At 40.6% G+C, this 24,206-nt stretch overlaps 1 protein-coding gene across 2 annotated transcripts in view; it reads right to left on the reverse strand.

The window, feature by feature from the left end:
* Positions 1-24,206, reverse strand: part of usp32 (ubiquitin specific peptidase 32) — a 174,869-nt gene that overhangs the window by 37,830 nt on the left and 112,833 nt on the right. For both annotated transcript variants that reach the window (XM_085964532.1, XM_085964531.1), the window contains exons 7-12: positions 20,910-21,017; positions 19,419-19,534; positions 16,953-17,015; positions 10,433-10,516; positions 7,466-7,527; positions 5,890-5,992 (exon numbers count right to left, since the gene is read on the reverse strand). In XM_085964532.1, the coding sequence (XP_085820658.1) occupies positions 5,890-5,992; positions 7,466-7,527; positions 10,433-10,516; positions 16,953-17,015; positions 19,419-19,534; positions 20,910-21,017 (536 nt within the window). The remainder of the gene's footprint in view (positions 1-5,889; positions 5,993-7,465; positions 7,528-10,432; positions 10,517-16,952; positions 17,016-19,418; positions 19,535-20,909; positions 21,018-24,206) is intronic.

The raw sequence follows: 24,206 nt of genomic DNA on the forward strand, positions 1-24,206 counted from the left end.
ATATGCACGTTTTTGGTCCCCTTCTACTATTCAACAAGGATGGGCAAAGGGCCTGCACTTTCAATCCCACTATTTAGTTGGCAACTTAGACGTCCTTATGGACAGCCCAAGATGGCTAACCTGAAGATTTTCTGTATCTCACTATAGGGAATTAGTTAACTTCTGTTAACACCTTTCAGGATTCAGAAAATGTGCGCACAAACCTAGACTCTGCCACTCAACTGCTACACTCATTTGGATCACAAACAGACTGCCATTGTTTCAGCTAAGTTGCACTTTTCTTCCAATGGAACTAGAGTTCTGTTCTTTTACTCAGCCACAGCTTACCTACAAGTATTAAATCTATTACAACACAGAATCACCTTGGTTAGTAAAATAGAAACCAAAAGCATAAAAGCACAATGGAACCTATTTTTGAAACAGAACGTGTCCTTGATAAATATTATTCGCCAAAGGATTTTAAACAGCTTTCAGGGCACTAGATCCAGTATATAACCATATGGAGATTATAAAAAAAATCTGCTTGTAGCATTCATTTTCTGTATTTTGGCAAAAATGTTAACGCATAACAAAAACATTGTTTTCTCAAACTACTGCACTGGCTGCACAGTTTAGAAGACAACAGCGGACTATAATGTGACAGAATTAAAGCTGCATTGTACTTCAAACAGGAATATTTTTGGTGTCGATAAATTTTGTTAGTATTTTAGATAGATTGAATAATATGAATTTAAAATTGACTAATTAGTTGTGGTTGAAACAGACTATTCTGACTTGCTGTCAAAAGCAATATACAATATTTGAATATATCTAGATATAGCCACATTTCAGAAGGGCACGGAACATGGATGCATCTGGCCTAGCCAGCTCTCTTCAGTGACGTAATTGTCTGTATCCACAACGGCATCAGAAATTACCTCATATATTTGAAAGATTAATGTATTCTAGCTTGTAAAATAAGAGAGACAGCAAAACTTTATCTCTAAATGGCGGAACCATCAAGGATGCAATTCTGTAGTCCAAATTCCGATATGCATGGTGTCAGATCATTCTTTAGTATGCCCGCCAGTACTTTGTACATCTTTAATTTTAGGTACTGAAACCTGTATTTTGAAGTCCCAGAAAGGTACAAGAGCTGAGGGTTTCCCTGAAGACTTGACCTCCCTACTTTGAACACCTATTTCCACATTGAAGCTGCAAAGAGAGGCTCCACGAAAGTTCAATTATGTTTCATCAGAAACTCAGTTAAAAGATTGTAAAAAGGACTACACAGATTTTGGACTATTATTTTTGGAACAGGTTAAAGTATTGTACAAGAGATGCATTGTACCAGAAGTTCCTGGCTGTGCTTCTCTTCTTCTGTGTAATTATCTCACTTGTAATTTTTTTTATTTTTTATATAGCTTGAAGAATATGATCTACAGTATGATACTTATCACCTTTTGAAATGGAGAGAAGAACACAGTCAGCAGTCCATGTAGTCTCCAATGTAAAATACTATAGTAAATGGGTAATTATTAGACTCATGACATACTACGCCATTCACATTACGTGAAGATTGCAAATTTTAGTTTATAGGAGATGTGGGACTGTGGAGGAAAATGGTCTTTTTGCTGTAAACAGGAATCAAGGTTGAAAGAAAAACCTGATTTGTGTCAAATAAAGACATGGCTAAAGGTATTTAAATGTTAAACCTTTTTGATACCCTAAAATATACAAAAGTGCACTTTTAATACATTCTAATCACCTAGTAGCTTCACTTTGTTTGATGTTGATGCATTCTCATCTGTAATGCTGTATTAATTTCTCAGTACATATTTACCCCTGAATTTTATTCCTTGAATGACACAGTAAGCACTTCTCCCTTTTATGCAGGCATAATACAGATATTTTTTAAGTCTTCATAAGACTCTTGAGAGCAATTACAAAAATGTGCAAGTTTGAAGAGGGAAGATTGAGAAAATATTTAAAAATAAAAATGTTATTTTGGCGCCTCCAAAATTAAGCCAAGGCTCCTGGCGATATGCATTCCAAGCACAGTAGAATACTGTTGTATTCCCTGACCTCTACACTGAAAAAAAGAGCTTCAGTATGACAATGAAAGTCATTTGAATGAAATATTTATTACCACCCACTGCTTCACAATAATCTTTCTCCCATAGCTGAGTTTTTAATCTTGCCTTCAAATTTTTAGTCCTAACTACAAGCTGATTTTTTTTTTTTTATTAAACAACAAATTGAACCAATACATTATGCATAATGGCAATATTGAAATACCATTTCCTTAATTACATTCTCTGATATTAAATGTAACCGTGGAGTGAGTATTGGAAATATGCACTCAAATGCTCAAGCATCGGGCCAGCACTGATGAGTAGTGTCATCACATCTTCTGTATCATCTCCCATTCCATTGCTCATGTGACAACATCTGTAATGGTGAGTAGGTCAGTCCATGATTCATTGTATACCAACTTATTGGTTGAATAATAGATTTCAACTTCTGAACTAAAGTAAAAAGTAGCTAGTTTTGGAACAGAGGTTTCTTACACAACATATGTGAATCTCTTAAGTAGCTGATACCTCGATCAATTTGTTGTGGTATTTAGAGTTGTGTTATCTTCTGAAAGCTGTACAGTTTATATGCAATGAGATATGTGCGAGGCTATACACAATAGGCATCAGACAAAGCTACTTGCTTTTGTAAATGGTTGTCTTATAATTTACAACTATTTAACATGCATCAACATTTATTAAAACTTTATATTTATATACTGCCATAAGATTTTAACTGTGGGATCCAATCTGTGGCATGTGGAGGGGATGGGAAGTGAAGGAAACACACACATCTCAAAGATGCATTTGCTCAGTGAAAACTTTATACATCATCTCCCCCTTAGTTATAAGGCTAAGTACTAATTTACTTCAAATCATTTATGTAAACCCAATCTACTTAAATAATGTTACATGAATAACTTAAGGTGAGAATAGATTCCCTTTCCCACCTATTTATTTACATATTGTTTTGTCAGGCATCCAGGCCACATTTTCTTTGCTGTGCAATATATTCTACAAGACCTTACCCTATGACTTAGACTCAAAAAAATAAGATCATTCTTTCTGTTCACGATCAGAGCATATATACATGTGCCATGATAACACTAAAAAAATGGAAATCGGAGAGGGCTTTCATTTAAATGGAATTTTCTCATCACAAAAAAAAATAAGTTCTGTGATCGTACAATTCAAGGGGTAATACTGTAGAATTTAAAAGCAAGCACAGTTGGTGAATTAGTTTGTCTTCTTAGTAAGAGAATAAAAAGGTAAAACTTCTACAAAACTAGCACATTTTCCATGGTGATGCTCACAGCAAATCAACTGATCCCATGGTCGCGATTTCGCTGGCCGAGGCGGGTTCAGGGCGGGAGAGGTTGTCGTCGGGATACCGTCCCGCTGCCTACTGAAGCATGCCGAAAAGAAAGGATTTTACGTTAATGGGCCTTGTTAAGCCCACCCATCGTGTTCCCCAATCCTATTAGAAAGTGCAGGTCAGGCGACGTCAACGCTGACACTCCTCTTGCCGGTTTATTTAAAAGGGCCCATGGCCCCACTTCCTGAATTTGAAACAACCATTGCTGAGATAACTTGCTCAACTCCAAAAATGAGCTCACAAAGGCAGAGGGCTGCACCTCGATTCAGTGATCTTCTTATGGAGGATTTCAGAGCATGCAGGGAGGTTCTCTTCCCTGCCAGTGGTCGGAAGAGATCTCCCCAGGAGACCAAGGCAGCCTGGCTGCAAATAGCAGAGGAGGGCACAAGCAGGGATGTCATAAGGGAGGACCAGGCTGCAGTGGCGCAAACCTTTCAATGATTTCAGTAGATCACGAAACGTTACTGCAAAGCCACACTCAACCTCATCCTGCTGTGCCACTCATCACATCCCCGTCACTTAGCCTTCCCTACCCTACTCCTGCACATCTTTACTCACACCAACTTACCTTGCACCTCTACCCATCCCTCTCTATATACATTATTATCACTTCCCCATCTCACTAGCCACCCCTCACACTCACCCTAGTCCAATCATACCAACTAACACACAAGGGTAGGCACTTGTGTGTTTTAGCCAATGTTCATGTGAAGTTTCTGTTAATGTGCTGTCAAACATTGAAATCATTATTTTCAACACTTTGCATTCTTGGACACCTTTGGAAGTGGCTTAGTGAGTTGCAGTGAATGGTGAGACATAACAGTACCCCCCCCCCCCGCAATGGTGATGAGTGTGAAAGGAATGGCTTGGGCATTGTAGGGATGCTTTATGGTGTTGGTGTGGGGTGGTGCCAAGCTGGCGCATCATAGGGTAGCCAGGGTGAATAGTGTCAAGTGAAGTAAATGTAGCCATGGTGAGGCCATCCCTGGCAGCAATGTGGTCGGGTGTTGATGCCCTCTATCCTGTGCAGCATCAGTTGATTGCGGAGAAGGTTGGTGTTGTTGTTGGTGCTGCTGGTGTTGGGGCTGATCGTGGTCAGGTTCTGAGGACCAAGGTGAGTGTAAACCATACCCATTCTGATGTAATAGATGGCAGGCGACAGAGATGACAGAAGCAAATCCGTCAATGGTGAGAGAGGTTGTTCCAATGAGGTGCCACTGGATAGAGGGTTGGCTCTAAACACTTGCAAGCTACAGAAAGCTCTGTATGTCTTACAAATGCAGTAACCAACTGAGCTCAGAAACTGAACAGCTGCAACATGGTATCCTTTATACCACTTCTGCAGCAGTCAGATAATCAGATAAATCAACGCAGACTCAACTCACGACAGGGTGAGCTGTCGTGTTCCCTGAGCAGTGGGTAACCCATGGGGGAGCACGTAAAATTAGAAGGTAGGCTCAAAATAGCAGTAAATTGGCTGTTAACAAGCCATTTAATTATCTAAATTGTCTCCCCCTCCACTTAGTGTCGGGTCTGTTCTGCACAGACAGACTCGACACCTGGGAGACTCGCGTGGAGGCGGGTTAGCAGCGGTGAGCGCCGGCAAAATCCAGCCCCATGTCTTTTTAAGGACAGGAGTGCTCTATAATGTAGGTACAATATTATATTCAGCTGTTACGGTGGAGTTGTGTTTCAGCTGGCCACAAAGCCTAGAGGTTACACATTCTGTGGTCAATTACCATTGGTGAGGTAAGTCTGCCGATTGGCAGATACTTGTAAATGTCCAGCCAACTGTGGTATTACACAGGAATAGTCTGTGGTGTGGATCACAGTTGTGATCTTCAGCTGCACATCTAGCTTATAAGGACAAGGCCACTGCTCAAATGCTCCCTGTTGGAAGCAGGGAATCGGAAGAGCAAATTAATTCCTCAGATCAATTAGAGGTTAGAAACATAGAAAAATAGAAGCAGGAGTAGGCCATTCGGCCCTTCAAGCCTGCTCCGCCATTCAATATAATGACTGATCCTCTATCTCAGTACCATATTCCCGCTCTCCCCCCATACCCCTTGATGCCTTTTGTGCCTAGAAATCTATCTCCTTCTTAAATATATTCAGTGATTGGCCTCCACAGCCTTCTGTGGTAGAGAATTCCACAGGTTCACCACCCTCCGAGTGAAGAAATTTCTCCTCATCTCAGTCCTAAATGTCCTACCCCGTATCCTGAGACTGTGACCCCTCGTTCTCAACCCCCCCAAGCCAGGGGAAACATCCTCCCTGCATCCAGTCTGTTTAGGTTAATAAATTGCTTGTAAGCTTTAGGCTCCAGATGAAATGGCTGGCTTGTTTGCTTGCTTTCTTTTAAAAAAAGATTGCTTTACACCGAACAAAGCCTGACATCTGCAGTGTTCTCTAGTCTGACCTTTTAGTACGCATTAAAAAAAAAGTTTAGTAATTACTCACATATTTCACATATTCCTTCCACTGCTGCCACCATTGCACTGAAATCAAAAACCAGTTATGTCCAGGTTGTAGGCCATGTCTGCTTTCTCTTTCCAACCATCCACTAGATACAAGATACACATAAAATTAGCAATGGTATACAATTAAAAGCAGGGATTCCCAAAACTAATTAGTACAAAATTACATTGCATGCTATTTGAACAATGTCTGCTATCATGGAGGCACTAATGGCAAAGTAATTTTAGACTTCGGCAAGTAATATTCCACATCATAATTCCAAGGCTATGATTACTAATTGCTGTGTTAACTTATACAACAAAAAGTTGTAGTAAACGAATGTGGGTCAGCTTGGAGGCGCGCAACTAGTGGTGTCCCTCAGGGATCAGTCCTAGGCCTACGAATGTTCACTATCTTTATTAATGACCCGGGCAGTGAAGGAGTGCAATCAAATGCAAAGTGATTTAGATACATTAGGGGAGTAGGCCACACAATGGCACGTCATTAAACTTGGATAAATGTAGTATCATGCATGTTAGTAGGGCCAACACAGAATATTTCTATCATTTGCAGGGAAAAATTATGAAAGAGGTTGAGAGCGCAAAAGTAGGCGTTGTTGTGCACAGATCACTGAAGGTGTATGACCAATCTAGAGAAGCTAAAGCTAACCAAGTGTTGGGTTGCATTAATAGAACCATTCAGTATAAATCAAAAGGACAACATTCTGTCATTATGCAGGTTGTTGATTGGACCGCATCTGCATTTGGTCCCCTCACATTGGACCTTTTCCAAGGCCACTATATCACGCACAGGGGAGAGCTCTGAGAATGTTTACTAGCTTAAAGAACCATAGCTACTCAGATAGGCTTAAGAACTTGGGTCTATTTACTTTAGAGCAGCATAGACCTAGTGGTGACCTGATAGAGGTCTATAAAATCATTCAAGGGTTGGATAGCATGCCTATTGATAGATTGGGGACATGAGTTTAAATTGTACAAGAGTAGGAATAGACTGGTTGTTAGACAGTTCTTCTACCAGAGAGTAGACACACTCCAGAATGCATTGCCAGCTGGCACGGTGGGTGCTGACTGTCTGCATGCCTTCAAGAGGGAGCTGGACCAGTTCTTGACTGAGGCAGAGATTGCATCACATAGAAGGTAAGTGGCTTTACAGATAACACATGGTCCATGCCATCTCCTGGACTGGTTTTGATCACGAGGGGGCCAGGGAGGAATTTTCCAGAGTGTTTTTTTCCCCCTTATTGGCTCCGGTTTTTTCCTGTTTTTTTTGCCTCAGGAGATTACATGGCTGCGGTGGGGAAAGGCAAAGGAGAGTGTCTAGTCATGATGCTCCATATGTCAATTTTGTATGTTCCATAAAGACCAACTTCCATTGACTGTAGAATGCCAATTAAACATGAGGTTTCCTTAATTTGCGAAATAACCTAAACACTGTATTTCAAGCATAAAATCTTATTGACAGTAAATAACTTTCTAAAATTCATAATAAAAATGTTGCATTGCTGGAGGAGGCTCAAATAACTAGTACTTTGTCATTTGAAACTGGGAAAGTTATGCACCTGATAATTTGTCCTTCTTCTTCTGGTGTGGCTGGTCTTAGACCAAGAACTATGTGGCATATCTGCAGATAGAAAGAAAAAGCTCACTGTGTTTCCGTGACAAGTATCTTCCTTTTTTCCCCAGAAAGAGATGTTCTGTCTTCTGCCAAAAAGACAATTAAACCTTTCACAGCTCAGACACTCCTACATGTTGTGAATGAACTAACTGTTCAACCTCCTCTCAACTTACTGAATTGTCGCCATGTAACCAATGATTTATTATTCAACTGTTTTTGAACACTTCTATTGTTTCAGTTCAGTTTTTGTGAAGGCCTGTGAAAAAATCCCTCACCTACAAATTTCTTGTTACCACACTTGTGGGCAAATTATCATCTGTACCTGAACTGGACTGTAATTTGCACCATTCGTACATATTCCATTCATACTCAACACTATATTGATAATCTGGTCAAAACAGGCATTTTAAAACAGTGATTCTGGTCTTTGAGGAATACACCAGGAAAACCTCAAATTATATTTGTCAGTCTTCCTTAAAAGAGAATGACTTAGAGTTAGTTTTTCATGTCCATCTTCAAATAAATCAAAAACATATGTATGAAACATGATGCATGTGTGCACTTGGGCCAAACAGAATCTCTGCTGTGCAGACCTTGTAGGAATGAAGGTTGAGCAGCCAGTTTTTTGTCAGTACAAGTACCATGCATACCAAAATCCATTCAAGTGTTTTGCTAGTCAAACATCTAAAGACATTTTTTAAAGGAGTATTAAATGGTCACTGAATTTGGTAAAAAGTGACCATTGGTTACTCTGAATATTTTACACTTGATCAGCGTTGTCCGATAGAATTATTCTACAAGGCACAAGTCAGGAGTGTGATGGAATACTCTCCACTTGCCTGGATGAATGCAGCTCCAACAACACTCAAGAAGCTCGACACCATTCAGGACAAAGCAGCCTGCTTGATTGGCAGCCCATCCACCACCTTAAACATTCACTCCCTCCACCACCGATGCATCGTGGCTGCATTGTGTACTATCTACAAGATGCACTGCAGCAGCTCGCCAAGACTTCTTCGACAGCACCTCCCAAACCTGCAACCTCAACCACCTAGAAGGACAAGGGCAGCAGGCGCATGGGAACACCACCACCTCCAAGTTCCTCCCCAAGTTACACACCATCCTGACTTGGAAATATATCGCCATTCCTTTATCGTCGCTGGGTCAAAATCCTGGAACTCCCTCCCTAACAGCACTGTGGGAGTGCCTTCACCACACGGACTGCAGTGGTTCAAGAAGGTGGCTCACCACCACCTTCTCAAGCGCAACTAGGGATGGGCAATAAATGTTGGTTCTTGCCAGCGACGCCCACATCCCAGGAACAAATTTTAAAAATTCGCTGATTAGCCACAGGTGAGGTTACAGCAACATTGTTTTAGCCACATGCACTAATTTTAGTAGAAAATGCCTTGCGCACAAGGTAAACATACTTCACGGGTATATTTACTTAACAAATATCTACCACCTATCAGTACAAAACTTGGCTGTCGTTCTTTCACCAAAGTTTGAAATTCTGGCATGAATTTATCTGACAAGACATCTTAGTGCAGCTTCTAGATATTTATCCAGCAGTGGCGAGCTGTACTCTGACTTCATCGGAGTGAATGTTGGCTCGTAAAAGGCTCGCTATACCCACCCCTCTCTCCATTCACAACTCGGTTGGATGGTGCTTGCCAATGTTCCCTGTAATTATTTTGGGGGCACGCGGCCATTCGAAATAATGCGCATGCGCAGTTTATGCATTGAAAAGCTGGCAAGCCGGCTGTGTGGATTCCCTGGAGCTCTGCGCGGCCGTACAGCTTAAAGGGAACATTGGCGCTTGCCCTGTGCCATGAAATGCCCTCTTGGAGCTGCTCGTTATTGGTTGGGCTTGCTTTCATCCGCTGGCTTGAAGCAGTTATTCTGATTAGTCGAGCTAACCACGATGACAATTTAACTCTCCAAAAAATGTGTTTCCATGGTGCTGAAGTCTGGCGTATTCACCATTTTAGCAGATAACCAATAAGCAGTAACCAAGGAAGAAAAGCACACAATGCAATCAAAAAACACTCAGATTCTGCTTCTCTTGTTACCATTTCTCCAACAAACTGACAAAAAGGTTGAAGTACACATTAATACATTGTGCGAATATGAGTATTGAGATCATGTGCTCAACAACTGTGCCTATTACTCATTTTTTATTTACTAATCAAAAATGTAATTAGCCACATCTGGATTCCCAATTAGCCACATGTGGCTAGTGGCTAATTTATTGGACATCACTGCACTAAATACTCTATTTAAAAGGAAATAAATCATATTTCCTGCCTCCTCTCCTGAAGGTGCTGTCTCATCAGAAGGTATGGGTGGGTGGGGGAGGTTGGTTAAGGTCACTCAGGTGTGGACTGCCCTCCAGTGCCTCATCGACTTGGCCATTTTTCATGTGTGAGCTCAGTCTGGAGAGCACTATGGGGCAATCGTGCTCTTGTCCTCGCCCAGCATTCACAGATGCACATTTTCTAAAGAATGTCTGTGGATAGCAAACAGGAGCAGAAACTCGGGATAGTTTCTACCCCACCCCAATGAGGCTGAGGCCAACTGTTGCACACCCGATATTAGCCTGACCCAGATCAAGTATCTTGGTACAGACCAGGGATCAAACCTAGGAGTTTGATGGTCTGAAACAAAATGAGAGAAAAATTTGGAAACTCCTAGCTGTTCAATTACCACCTGTAGAGAAAGGATTGGTACACCATCAGGACTGAGCTTAATTTTCTTTTTGGTTCAGTGCCACAGTGGACTATGCACTGACCACCTGCACCTGACTACCAAAGGAAAACAGGACAAAAGGAAGAAATAATTCAAGAGAACCTGAACGATAAACAAAACATTTTGTGATTCTTACTTGCTGGCAAACATTTTGTGCACTAACCTGAAATAGGAGATTAAGAAACTCACTGGCCAGAGCACTTTTTACACTCCATATCTGATAATCTTCTAGTGTTAAATGGCCCATCTGTCATTGAATTAGAAAAACAAAAGTTCAATTATCACAGAATACATCAGATACCAAAAGCACATTTGTGTAGGCAACATGTACACTCTCAGGTTTTACTTCTTAGCTTTTAAAAGAATAATTTTTCTCAATTACCAACTATAGAATACAAACAAATGGGGAGAGACATTAAGTCCTATTTTTTGCAGTATGACTCTTTTTTTTTTATAAAAGGAATTTCTTTTGAGTGCTCAGAATTTTTGTACAGGTTAACCAAAATAAAGTTTAAATCCCTCCCCCCCCCACCGAGTGAAGAGGGAGGGGAGAAATTGAACAAAATTAGAAAGGGTTTTGAGGTAATGCTGTGGTTTAGGAAAAACATTTGACAATGAGGTCACTTTTATTTTAGAAGCTTTGCAACAGTTTCAAATAGATAAAAGCTCATATTTTGTGTGCATCCATCAAGATGAAAGATAAGGACATTGAAAAGTGAATCACCTTCAACATCATAAACATATTTAGGACTAGATTTTCCATCGATTAACTACTGAATGGATGTAAAACTAGCACTTAATTTCAGATATCTCCGCTCTCAATTAGTGAAACTGTTGCCATTGGGTGATCAAGTACTTGGCGATGGATTTCACTAAAAGCTTCATGGTACATTTATAACGCAGTATCAGTGCCTCATTTATACAGCCCAACTCTAAATGGAATTCTCCTGCCTAGGAGAGAACTCTGAGCATATGTGCACAGAGCCTACCTCCCAAGGGAAACAATTAAAAATTGATTGAGTAGAGACAGCAGTGCCCTTACCCTCTCAACTTTTAAATCAACTCCAGATGGAGGAAAAATGCTGAGGGAGATCCAAGTGAGCAGATTTGACAGCGCATTAAAATTATACTCCATGCGGTTTCAGACTCCAGCTCGAAGAGACTACTTCTCCCCAGAGCGCTCACACTGGCACTGATTGTTTAACACAAGCCCCTCAAAAACAACACCCCTGAAGGAAAGATGGATAGGATTGTGGTATGTGGAGGATGGACATCATTTGGAGAATGAATACAATCCTAAAAGTAGGTCATCTATGTTTATCCTTCATTTTGCATCCTCTATACACTTAGTGTATACCAAATGAATGCAGATTTTGGAGAAGGGGGAAGCCTCTACCTAGCAGCCGTAACACCAAGCTGACAAAACAGTTGCTTCCTATGGTTAAATCGAGCCAATAATATTTCCTAAATGTACAAGCATTGTTCAATTTGACAGCCTTTCATATGCTATCAATGGGATCGTGATTAAAATTTACCTGGGGAACACCTATGATCATTAACCTGCCCATGGTCGCTGCCTTTTCAAGATCATAACAGTGTAGATTTGGCTATCCACAGCTTAGCCTTGGCTCTTGCAACATAGAAATTGGACAGTCGAAACTGCTCTATGCAAGACACATAACTCAGTGTTCTGTGAGCTTGTACATATTGGAACAATATTCCATTTCTGACCTGTGTGGCAACCAATGAGATAATGGGAAAATATCTTGATCCAAAGGAAACATGGAAAACCGAAGCCAGAACAAAAAGTTAAATTCACACATTTGAAAAGTGGAAGCATTAACTTAGAATGATAGAATGCTACAAAAAAACAAGCCATTTGACCCATTAAGTTTGCACCAGTGCTTTTCTCAACATAATATCCTTTTTCAAGCAAAAGCAGTTTGTAGGAGACCTCTTTAATTCTGTGATTATCTTAAACTTGTGCCTCTTAGTACCATCTCGCTGATCAATGAAAACAATGAATGACATTTACACTGTCATATCCCTTCATAATCTTCAAGACCTCCAAAAGATTACCCTTCAAACGTCTCGGCTCGTGAAAAAAAGAGCCCTCTCTTCTCAAGTCTCCCTTCATAACTATAACCCTTGATGCCTGCAGGAGCCACAAGGAAAAGAAAATAGATTCAGACAATTGCATCTTTCAAGATAGAGGAAGAGACCTTGACCTTTTTGTGAAACACAGCTTCAAGGAAGAGGCCTGGGAGAGATGGTCACAAGCTTGTTGGCTTGACCACTGAAGATGCTGCAGCCACGCTCGGAGGACAGTGAAGAGGACGGCCCATGAAGCTATGCGTTGCGTATTTTGCTATTTTCTGTGCTACCATTATTGACAGAAATGGAAACATTGAATACATTGTTGTCATTAGTCTTTCAGGTGTACTGAGCCAGCTCATCAGCCACCTCTACATTGTGTATCAAGAGGCTCTGACAGGCAGATTAGTCAACTTCATTTGACCAACAGGCCTGAAGCATCACTAGTTTTGAAATCAGCTGGAGAAGTTACGCCATGAAATACACCTCTTCACGAAGAAGAGTACTGCCAGAACTCCAGTGAATCATAGACTTTACATTTCTAGTAGATTTTATTGGCCCCTTGAATATACTCAGAAAGAAGTTATTCAAAAAGATGTTATAAGAGGCTAACTAGATTGTGACAACTGTTCAGCTACTTGCACACTTTTGAGACTGAATGCCGACTGTGCGAAAGCTCATGATACGCTGTTGCACTTCTAAACCTGTGTTGCTATTGAAAAGATCTATTGACTGTGGTTGTTAAGAATGCCAGCCACAACAAATCAGAAGTGAGTGTTAAGAAACCATTTGATTGTCATTAGAGTGCCCCACCAGAGACTCAAATGGAGCTTTAATGTAATGATCAGCTGAAGAGTAGGTTTGATGCAATGACTATGCTGACATTCTATTAGTACCTGCCAGAGGAGTTTGGAGGCCTGCAGTGTCATGCCCAGCGCATATTGTCATTATTCATCATGTGTGAACAAGCATTTTCACAAATAAATCTACAGAAATCTCCCTTGTGCTCAGGGCTCACCAATTAATATCTGCAAGACATTCTCTGGTCATGACAAAGCTGGAACCACAAATAAATGACCTGGAAAACCAGAAGCAAGCCAAGAGCATGCAAGAAACTGACAGTGCCATGCAACAAATGGTTTTCCAATAAATGTACAAATATTCTGCTGTAAATATAAAGATTAGATCTCTCATTCAAAAGATTGTGAAAGTGTGCAAAAATGCTTCTCCAATAACTGTGGCACTGTTTTATTAGAAAAAGAAAGTGATTGTGTTGGACATGTGTTTAATCATAATTCTACCTGATCCAAAAGCATTTTAATTATACTACTTGCTAAATGTAGTAGAGGGAATCACCCCCTGCCCCAGAAAGCTGGGACATCCTCCTCTAATAAGTATTGGGTTGTTTGTGAATGTAGCTAGTTGGGAAAATATTTTGCTAAAAAGAGTCACTTTGGACAATTTGGCAAATAGGGTAGAACTTTAAACGTACAAATAAAGATCTCTGTTGAAATGTCAGTGCTTTACATCTCTCAACTGCCCAAGATCGATATATTCAAAATAACGTTTTTCTAATAAAAAATGAGGTACAACAAATTAAAAGAGCATTATTAATTTGAAAGACTCGACAGGATTTTCTTAATGCAATATTATTCTACGGAAGATCACATTATCCAAGCATTTCTCCACCTCCCCCGCCCCGCCAACTCCCTCTCTTCTAAGGAAGGGAAATGTAAGCCAAGTCAAAGGGTACAACAACTTAACAACCACCACCCTCCAACACTATCACAAAAGATAACGATCCACATCTGCAAGATTAGAGTGACTTCACAAAATAGGCTTTTCCAACTTAATTTGACGCTTTTTAAAAATAAAATGCCAAAAAAAGACATCTGAGCAAATGTATTGACTGCAGGATAGGTCAGAACATAGGGCAGCATAACGATGCAACACACAGGTGCTCCAACACAATGTCAGAGTGGTAGCATGTGGGTCATGTTTCATCACATGTACAGCTCTTAATCTCAATCAAGCTTTGCGGAAATATGTCAGGTGCTTTCGCTCAGCAGCATTTCAGGACACACACTCACTCATATACTTATTGTTAATCCAAGAGTGGCATGAATTGATTAAATAGCTTGGGGGAATTTTGCGTGTGCAGTATGCACATGTGTTGACAGGGAGGAAACAAAATTCAAGAGGCAAAAGTTACATTTAAAACGGGATAAGCAAACCCAAAACTCTCAGACGTTACATCTTTGATGCCTTAGTAAAGATGTTAACAATTGCAGCATTACTACCGAACTGATTAGCAACAGGTTTTAGGGTTAAGTGCACTACACTAGTTTACTTTAACTGGGGCTTCAGTTGAAATATCTAGGAAACACAAACTTAAATAAAATCATACTATTAACACAGTTCCAACTAAATTGGTGCCATACAATATATACATTGCCTTTCTGTACTTTTTTTAAGCTATGTCAGCTCTATTAAGAGACATACAATATGGACCATTTGCCTTGCTCAGCATTTGCATCAAGATCCACACCGAGTTTGTCAAAACCTCAGTACAGCATTTGAGACATTTTGCAAAACAAAACCACGGTGATTAAACCATTCCTAATACCATTTCTGCATGAAAATATTTCAAAGAAAGCGGACACTGAGAAAGGCAAACGTGAGCTCACAAAAACTAAATGCTGTTATCAGCTGAATGTTTTACACATACAAAGAAAAAGACTGGCTTTTAAAAAGAGACGTTGTATGGCTTATTTTATTCATTTTAAAACTATAATTCTTATCCATCCAGGACTATTAAGTTGATTTTTAAGCATTAAGAAAACGAATCACTTGACCCAGCTAGTCCCATATCTCTGTATCTAAAACTAACAGCTTATTGAGTCTCTTACTGAACCATATAATGGCTGTGAAACTAAACCACATCACAACGTGATTACAACCAGTAGTTGCAGCAGCTGAACCCATTCACATTTGCAATGTGGCTATGTACGACTTGTTGGGGCAGAAATTCCTCCCCAAACGCGTGAGTACGGAAGGGGTACTCATGCGTCTGGCCGGAGGAAATGCCGGTTTTCAGCATGCACAGCGCATGCGCTGAAAACCGGCATTTCCTCTCCTCCAACCCAAGAGTTGAAGAGGCTAGCGCGTGCGCTGTAGGGGGCAGCGCGTGCATCTTGGATTTCCTCTGTTTTGGGGGATTTGCGCATGTGTAAAGGCCCCCGGTCTTTACGCTTGTAAAAAGCACACGTAAGTATTTATTTTTACAGGTAAGTGGTGTTTTAGTGTAATTTAGAATTTTTTTTCCCCCCACAGGTTTATTATTTTAAAGAATCTACAATAAGGTAAGTTTAGTTTTAGACCCTTTTTATTAAAAATTTATTTTTTTCAAAAAAAAAAAAAAAAATTGTTTAAAATATTTTTTTAAAACTTATTTATACTTAATTTAATGATTGGGATGTTTTTTAAATTTTTATTTAAAGTTTAAATAGTGTTTTGGGCCCCCGTAGTTTTCATGAGTTTGACAGTTCTTACTCTCAAACTCATGAATGAACCTTCCCCTCCCCTGATTGGTTGTACAGTGCTCACCTGATCCCAGCCGGCACATCGCACTAACTACGCCGCTGGATCAGGTAAGCACTGCGCACTGACATCTGAACCAGGCCTGTCACAGGAAATGCAAGCAGGCCCGGGCTTCAGATGTCAGCGCGCAGGGTGAGTGCAGATCGGGGGCTTGCACCCGCGGGAAGCCCCCGACCCGAATTTTTGGCCCGTTATATTTTTTCTTTGAGTTATATATACACACATTTTCTTTGGTCGATTACTTGAGGAAGAATCATGGTACCACCAGTCATACAAGTGACTGGAATTTGTTCAGGACCCCCCACCCCTGTTTGTTCAGCACGTGGCTTAACACCTCATAGTTTGAGGCGCTAAATCAGAGGTTCCATTTCGTGGTTCAGGTAGATGTTAAAATATAGAATACCACTACTCAAAGCTTTTTCTGTGTTGGCTAACCTTCCTCCATCAGTACAGATGATGGCGGTCATTTGGCCCATCTAGCTCATCAATCCGCAGAAAGCTACCATCTTCCCCCTCACCCCCCTTCCCACAGCATCCAACTCCCTCTTGATTGACTTGGTCGTCACTACCCTACATTGAAGGCCATTCTAAGTATTAAATTACTCGATGGAGAAGTTCAGTTCTGAATTTGCTTAATATTTTATGTCAAATTTCAACTGAGCTTGCCATATCTAATTATAGGTTTTAAATAGTGTTATTGTAGAATAGTTTCTTCATTAATAATGCACATAAGCATCAGCAAGTTATTACTGGTAAACTATTAAAGAAAATCCTGAAGTAATAAGGCACTCTTGATTGACTGAAAACTTTAAGTCACCATCTGTTCCATCAATAGAAGCACATTGCTGTTCCCCGACAGCAACTGCAAACATACAACTGGAGCACAATCTAAAAGATCACAATAATCATTTAAATTCCTAGGGCAATTAACAAGGTCACCTGCAACACACTGATAGCAACACAAAATGCATAACTCTAGAAAGACTCACCTTAGTGGTGTCGTGCTTCTTTAAGATGTGATTTACAATGTCAGCTGTCCCCATGTGCAATTCCTGAGGAAAGTAAAAAAATAAACAGCTGAGTTACACATCTTCAAGTGCATACAAAACTTTAAGATATACACCAAAGGTGGTGTCGCACACTCCTGCATGGAAGTGATGTGCTAATGAAAGAGGAAAGATAGCATGGAAACTTGACATGTAAAGGCCCAGTTCTTCTCCATAGGGAAGGGTGAAGAGCTTTGACTATTATTTAATCTCCTCCTTTTGTTGTTTTAACTGATGATGCTAATTTTTCCCCTTACATTTTTCTGCCCCTTGAGTTCACAAAATGCCCTGTACTGTTCCAAGGGCAAGACAGCAGGCATTACTGGAGACTCAAAAGGCAGATTACCAGCTTTTCTGTCTCAGTTAATATATGATAAGGTGGTATGAAGACCAAAAATACTTGAGTAAAATCACATTAATTGGTTACTGGGTGGTGCAGTTGGTTAAAACATTACACTTGCATCTCTGGGACTGAGACTCAAATACTGTTCAAATTGATGGGATGAAATGCCCCTCAGATCACTGTAAAGGTCATACATGGAATTAGCTTATGCAATCGCAACCGTTTTCCTAGTGGGAATGGGTCCATAACAGCGTTGTTTTTAAATGAGGGGGGAAATAGTTGACTTAATTTATTCTATTTTCATTAGCTAAAATAAAATTAGAACTATATTCCTTACAAAGATAAACAACAATTTCTGGATTAGAACACTGGTTAGAAGTCCACAACTTTTGGAGCAGGTGTTGGGAACTGAAAAGGATGAATAAAGTCTGTGCCAGCCAAGCCGTAAGTTATTATTTCCTAATATTTCTTGAGTTGTGTAAGAAGTGAATGAACCTTGATATAAGCTGTATAATTGCAGATATTTTCTTGATGGTGTACTTTAACCTGTCTCCAGAGTTTCTTTCCTGAAGGATGGTAGCTGCATAGCTCAATTATGTATTTGACTATGCAGTTTTCTGTTGCTTTTATTGGCTCAAAATTAATATTCACAATGCAGTTTTCCAGGAAAGAAATTTTAACCCATGAATTCAGAGGGTCGAATAGGGATGATTTTTTTGCCTGTTTTATTTTCCCTCTATACAGCTGACTAGCAGTCATAGGCTTAGTCTCTGGTGTTACCATGTGACCTAAAGAGCATCGATTGCCATTTGTTTTGTATGATAGTCTTGAAAATGACAGCCTAGCAGGCCAGATAAATTGATGGACTATCTGATGAATGTAACCTATTCCAGTGGAGAGAATGAAGTCCTTGTCCCAGTATACAGGTCCACAATCCCTTATCCGAAACCCTTGGGGCCAGATGTGTTTCGGAATTCGGAATTTTTCGGATTTCAGAATGGTAGCACCCCGTAAGCAAACACATTAATATTTCTGCAGCGAACCTTATGAATATTCACACTGAGTGGGATAAATAAAGACTATAAATAGTATTACAGTTTATTTGTACAGTAATAATTTGGTAAATTAAATAGTGGGATAAATATAGACCATAAATACACTAGTACAGTTTATTTGTAAGGAAAACATTCAGTAAAACTTCAAACATATACAGGTACAAACTAAGCTAAATACCTGTACATATACATGCAGTAAAGGTACACGAGTGACGCTCCACGAAAAAACTTTCGGTCTTCAGAGCTTTTCGAATTTCGGAATTGCGGATAAGGGATTGTGGACCTGTTTCAGTCATGGGAAGTCAGACTGATGTATCATCACTTAAATGCGACAAACATTTGTGTGTATGTTTTGCACATGCTTTCCATAGAAACCCCCCCACCCTGTTAAAGTCAGATAAGCCAGGTGGTGAATGATAGAAGACTAGAGCCTACTGTCGTTTACTAGCCTTTATTTACAGAGAGACACATTACACACCGTGCACCCCGAAGATAAGTTTTTCCCTTCCTGAGCCTGCTCCCATATATATGAACACAAGAGAGTCCCCAATTAATACCCACCACCAATGTTCCCCCTAAGGTGCGCGAGCACACGGCTGTGCATCAATCGGGAGGTCCCACGCAGGCCGCTCACTAGTTGTTGCCACTGGAAAAGGTACCGTGCGTGCGCACCCGCGCAGCAAATTTAAAGGGACAGCACACGGAAAAAAAATTAGAGGGAACATTGCCCACCACCTGAATAAAATTAACACCCCCCCCGCCCCCACATCAAGCCATACTATGGTGTATAGATGTAGCAGCAGGGGAAAAAAATGCTCAGCTACATTTAAGGGAAAATCAAATAGCCAGGAGAAGGTATCTTATTTGGAGTTAATTGAATGTCAGCGTTTTCAGAGGTTTTTTTCATAGCCCTATGCATTCATTAAAAAAGGGTCTATATTCTAGGAATTTATGGCTTTCTTTTTAATTAAAAGAATATCTGAAACCTTAAGAATTGATACCATTACTTACAGGAATACTGTCAGTGCGGTTATCTTTCCAGACTTCCAAAAGTGCAACTACCATTTCTTCTAATTCAGTGCGAGACAAAGCTCCATCTCGGTCAGTGTCAAATACCTTGAAACAAACTAGTGAAACAAAGAACTATTCACCTTTTTAAAAATAAAAAAGTGTAGCAGAAACAATTCTGGAAAATGTACATAAAAGATTAAAATCAGAGGAAAAAACTGCAAATACTGAAAATTTGAAATAAAACAGAAAATATTGGATATAGCACAGCAAGTCACTAACAGCTACAAAGAGAAAAGACTGCTTATGGTGTTTTGAATTCAAAGAGCGTCGAATAGGGATGATTTTTTTGCCTGCTTTATTTTCCCTCTATACAGCCGCCTAGCAATCACAGGTTTAGAGTCTGGTGTTACCATGTGACCTAAAGAGCATTGATTTCCATTTGTTTTGTATGATGGTCTTGAAAATGACAGCCTAGCAGGCCAGATAAATTGATGGACTATCTGATGAACGTAACTATTCCAGGAGAGAATGCTGTGCATACGCGACCACATCAGGGTACAGGTATATACTCTGTCTTTTCTCGCTATAGACATTACTGATCTGTTCTGTTAAATATGTCATTTTCAGTTTTTATTTTACAGAAACCATTGCTACATTATCTTTGTAGGATACAAATCAAAACACTTCTACTTAGAAATATCTCTATGTTAAAACAGTTCAAGCTACAGTCGTTAGAGTGTTGCTCTGGAACAGGAATAATAGATCTAAATGGTATAGGACCGAAGAAGGTGGTGCCAAGCATCGTTTTAGCCTGTTCTATACCACAGTACAAGTGTAAAATCCAAATAAAGATTTTGTGTTTACACCTAAGCAGTATACCATTTAGGTCTATTATTCCTGTTCCAGAGTAACGCTCTTAACGACTGTAGCTTGAACTGTTTTAACATCGAGATATTTCAAAGTAGAATGAAAGTTTATTTAAGCAGCTGGTCGAGGACTGGATAGGGCAGAAAGTAGATATTGGCCTTCCACCTCTGGAGCCTGGTTCAAATCCAACCCAGAATGATGGGATGAAAGTAGGCTCCGTCTGTTGGCTATAAGCCTCCTGTAAGAAATTACTCTGGACACTCTCAGTCCAGTTTCTACAATCCATAGCAAAACATTGTCCTTAATTCTGCACTAATTGGCACTGTATTCTTTCTTTTCTTATTGGATTCAAAGAAGCAGAGCCCCACCTAAACTATGAACAGAGACCCACCTAAACTATGAACAGAGACCCACCTAAACTATGAAGAGTTTTTTTTAATGTTCACAAGTTAATTTAAGATTTTTTTAAAAAGTAAGAATATTTTAACATGTTTTTATAAATCATATCCACATAATATTGAACAAAATTACATTACACACACTTCCAAAAATAGTGGCCACTTACCACTAACAGATGAATTTTCTTTGAACCATTGTACAACTGTCCAATCTACTAAAACTTACATTTCTGCCTTTCAGCAAGAGGTCCTCTACAGCAAGCAGAAAGCCCACAAGAAATTTCTTTGAAGTCTATGTGATTGTCACGATTTTCATCAAAAGCACTGAATAAACCTGTAAAGGATGCCCAGTAAGTTGACAATACAGTCCATAAGAGGATATTTACTATAATAACATCTTGCATAGATCACAGTCTCAGATATATTTTTAATAGTATCGGTGACGTATCATCAGTACGCGTTTTATCTTCTGACTTTCAATGGTATTTCTCAGATAGAATTCTATATGATTTATGCAGTAAACACTTGCAAATCAAGTATCAACTAAGAGTAGATTTTCTCTTTATGGACTTTTATTAGTTCAAGAGTTTAACAAAATCCACCTTAGACCCTGTGCTGTATTAAAAATGGTGAGTGATACCAGGATTCCCAAGGCACTGTGCCTGTAGGTGGCGCCGTGACCGTACGGTTAGATGACTGACTGATTACAAAGGGACAGCAACTAAAGTTACGTGACGGCCCCAAACTGCACGCTCAATAATTCCTGCGCACTCTCATTAGCTCGTTCAAAAAAAATTTGCGAATGCTTTCGCCCAGGAATCAGACAAGCAAACAAAGTGTAAAGCAACCTGTATGTCTTCAACTGACAACAATAGGAATCTGTTGTAGCAAAATACAACAACAACTTGCATTTATACAGCGCCTTTAACGTAGTAGAATGTCCCAAGACGCTTCACAGGAGCGCTATCAAACAAAATTTGGCACCATGCTACATAGTTCATATTAGGACAGATGACCAAAAGCTTGGTCAAAGAGGTAGGTTTTAAAGGACAGAGAGATATAGAGGCTTAGGGAGGAAATTCCAGAGCTATAGGTCTAGGTAGCTGAAGGCACACCCCCAGTGGTGGAGATCGAGGATGCTGAGGCCAGAATTGGAGGAGCGCAGAGATCTTGGCGGGTTGTAGGGTTGGAGGAGGGTACAGAGAAAGGGAGGGGCGAGGCCACGGAGGGATTTGAAAACAAGGATGAGAATTTTAAAATTGGGGCATTGCCAGATCGGGAGACAATGTATGTCAGTGAACACCGAGGTGCTGGGTGAACAAGACTTGGTGTGAGTTAGGATACGGACAGCAGAGTTTGGATGAGCTGAAGTTTACAGAGGGCGCAAGGTGGGAGGCTGGCCAGGGGAGCATTGGAATAGTCAAGTCTAGGAGGTAACAAAGGTATGGATGAGGGTTTCAGCAGCAGATGAGCTGAAGCTGGGGCAAAGACGGGAGATGTTGCGGTGATGGAGAGGATATGGAGTAGGATGCTCAGCTCACGATTGCAAGAGTCCATCAGTGAATATTTTGAAGTAGTGCAATTGGGATAAAGTTGTGGGAAAAAATAGAAGTGTAGCATTGACAGAATTATCACCGAGACAGAAAGTGACAAAACAGAATACTGGAAATCAGAACGCAGGCCCGCAAAGTGCAATCGTGAGCAGGATTTTGGAGTAAGAACAGCACCAGCCCAGCCCAGCCAACATGGGGCAGAAAATACAGACCGCCTCCTGCCTATGACCAGAATTATACACCCCTCCTCCAACTGAGCAGAAATTCTGGCCCCCTTTCCACTGTGCAGACAGCATGGCACTGAGCAAGTAAGAAACATGTGAAGCATCTCAAGTAGAAGATTGTAAGCAAGCAAAGCGCAATAGTGACTCTGCAATGATGTTAGTGAACCAAGATAAGGAACAGCATCGAGCAAGATATCACTTGAGATTGTGGCACCCCACCTTGCTCACCGAGCAGAAATCTGGGCGTCTACCTTCCACCGAGCAGAAATCAGTTCACCCCAAGCCCAGTACCGGGGGATTGCTGCACTATCAGAGGTGCTATCTTTCAGATGAGACATTAAACCGAGTCTCAGGTGGACATAAAAGATCCCATAGCATTATTCAAAGAAGAGCAGGGGAGTTCACCGTGTCCAGTCCAAAATTTATCCCTCAACCAACATCACTAAAATAGATTACCTGATCATTACCTCATTGCTGTTTGGGGGACCTTGCTGTGTGCGAACTGGCTGGCGTGTTTCCCTAGGTAACAACAGTAACTAGACATTAAAAGTACTTCATTAGCTGTAAAGCGCTTTGGGATGGCCTGAGGTCATGAAAGGTGCTATATAAATGCAAGTTTTCTTCTTTCCCGGCCCTGATTGAGGGCAAGAAAAGTCTGGTCACTCTCAGTGAGGACAAACCTACCGTACAACCCGTCCCTGCTGCGGACAAAAATAACTTTGCCCTTCCTCCAACTCAGAGGACGAACTAAGCCGCCACCCCCATCCATGAGTGCAAACTCATCCTTCCCATTTTCCCCCTCAAAGAACAAATCCATGTTCCCAGAGGAGCTGAAGCTTGTCCGACTCTTGTACGCCCACTTAGAATTCAGCACCGCACCCCCCCTACTCCATGAAGAGTCACTCAAACCCCTCCCAATGAGGAGCAAATTACCCCTCCCATCCAGAGAAATAACTCATGCCGCTCTAATCCCTCATCCTGAATCAACTCAGCACCATTCCACACCCTTAATAGAAAACGTACCCTCTGAATCGTCTTTTACCCTCCTTCACACCCCCTGCTCTTTCCTCCACACTGAGGAAATGGACACACGCCCAGTGTCATGGACCCCATCATTGTCCTCTGCTGCCCCCTCTCCTTCACATGTTCAGCCCTGTCCTTTTCCTCCTCTTCCCCCTCCCCTCGCTCCATCTCCCCCACTGTTTGTCCTCCCCCAGGTCAAGTACCTGAATTGTGATAGTATTTCTACATAATCAACAAATAATCCATTACAATTGTAAGCTCATGCACATTTGTCTAGGCTATGTACATTCCAACAAGAGGGAAAGGTAGGGGAACCAAAGTCAGGGTTCCTAGGATGACGAGGGAGATAGAGAATATGATGAAACAAAAAAAAAAGTGTATGATGCATGTCAGGTGAATTCTTCAAGTAAGAACCAGGCCAAATACAATAAATTGAGAGGGGAAGTGAAGAGGAAAATAAGACTGGCAAAGAGAGAATGAGAGAATAGAATGGCAGTTAATATAAAAGGGAATCCAAAAATCTTCTACCGGCATGTAAATAGTAAGTGGGTAGTAAGAGACAGGGTGAGGTCTATTAGGGACAAAGGTGGTGATATATGCTTAGAGGCGCAGGGCAAGGTTGGAATACTTAATGAGTACTTTGTATTGGTGTTTACTAAGGAAGAGGATGCTGACAAATTATCAGTAGAAGCGGAGATGATAGAGGTAATGGGTGGGAGAAAA

This window comes from Somniosus microcephalus, chromosome 22 (assembly GCF_052327205.1).
Source record: "Somniosus microcephalus isolate GS21.2 chromosome 22, FLI_Smic_1.0, whole genome shotgun sequence".
Lineage (NCBI taxonomy): Eukaryota > Metazoa > Chordata > Chondrichthyes > Squaliformes > Somniosidae > Somniosus > Somniosus microcephalus.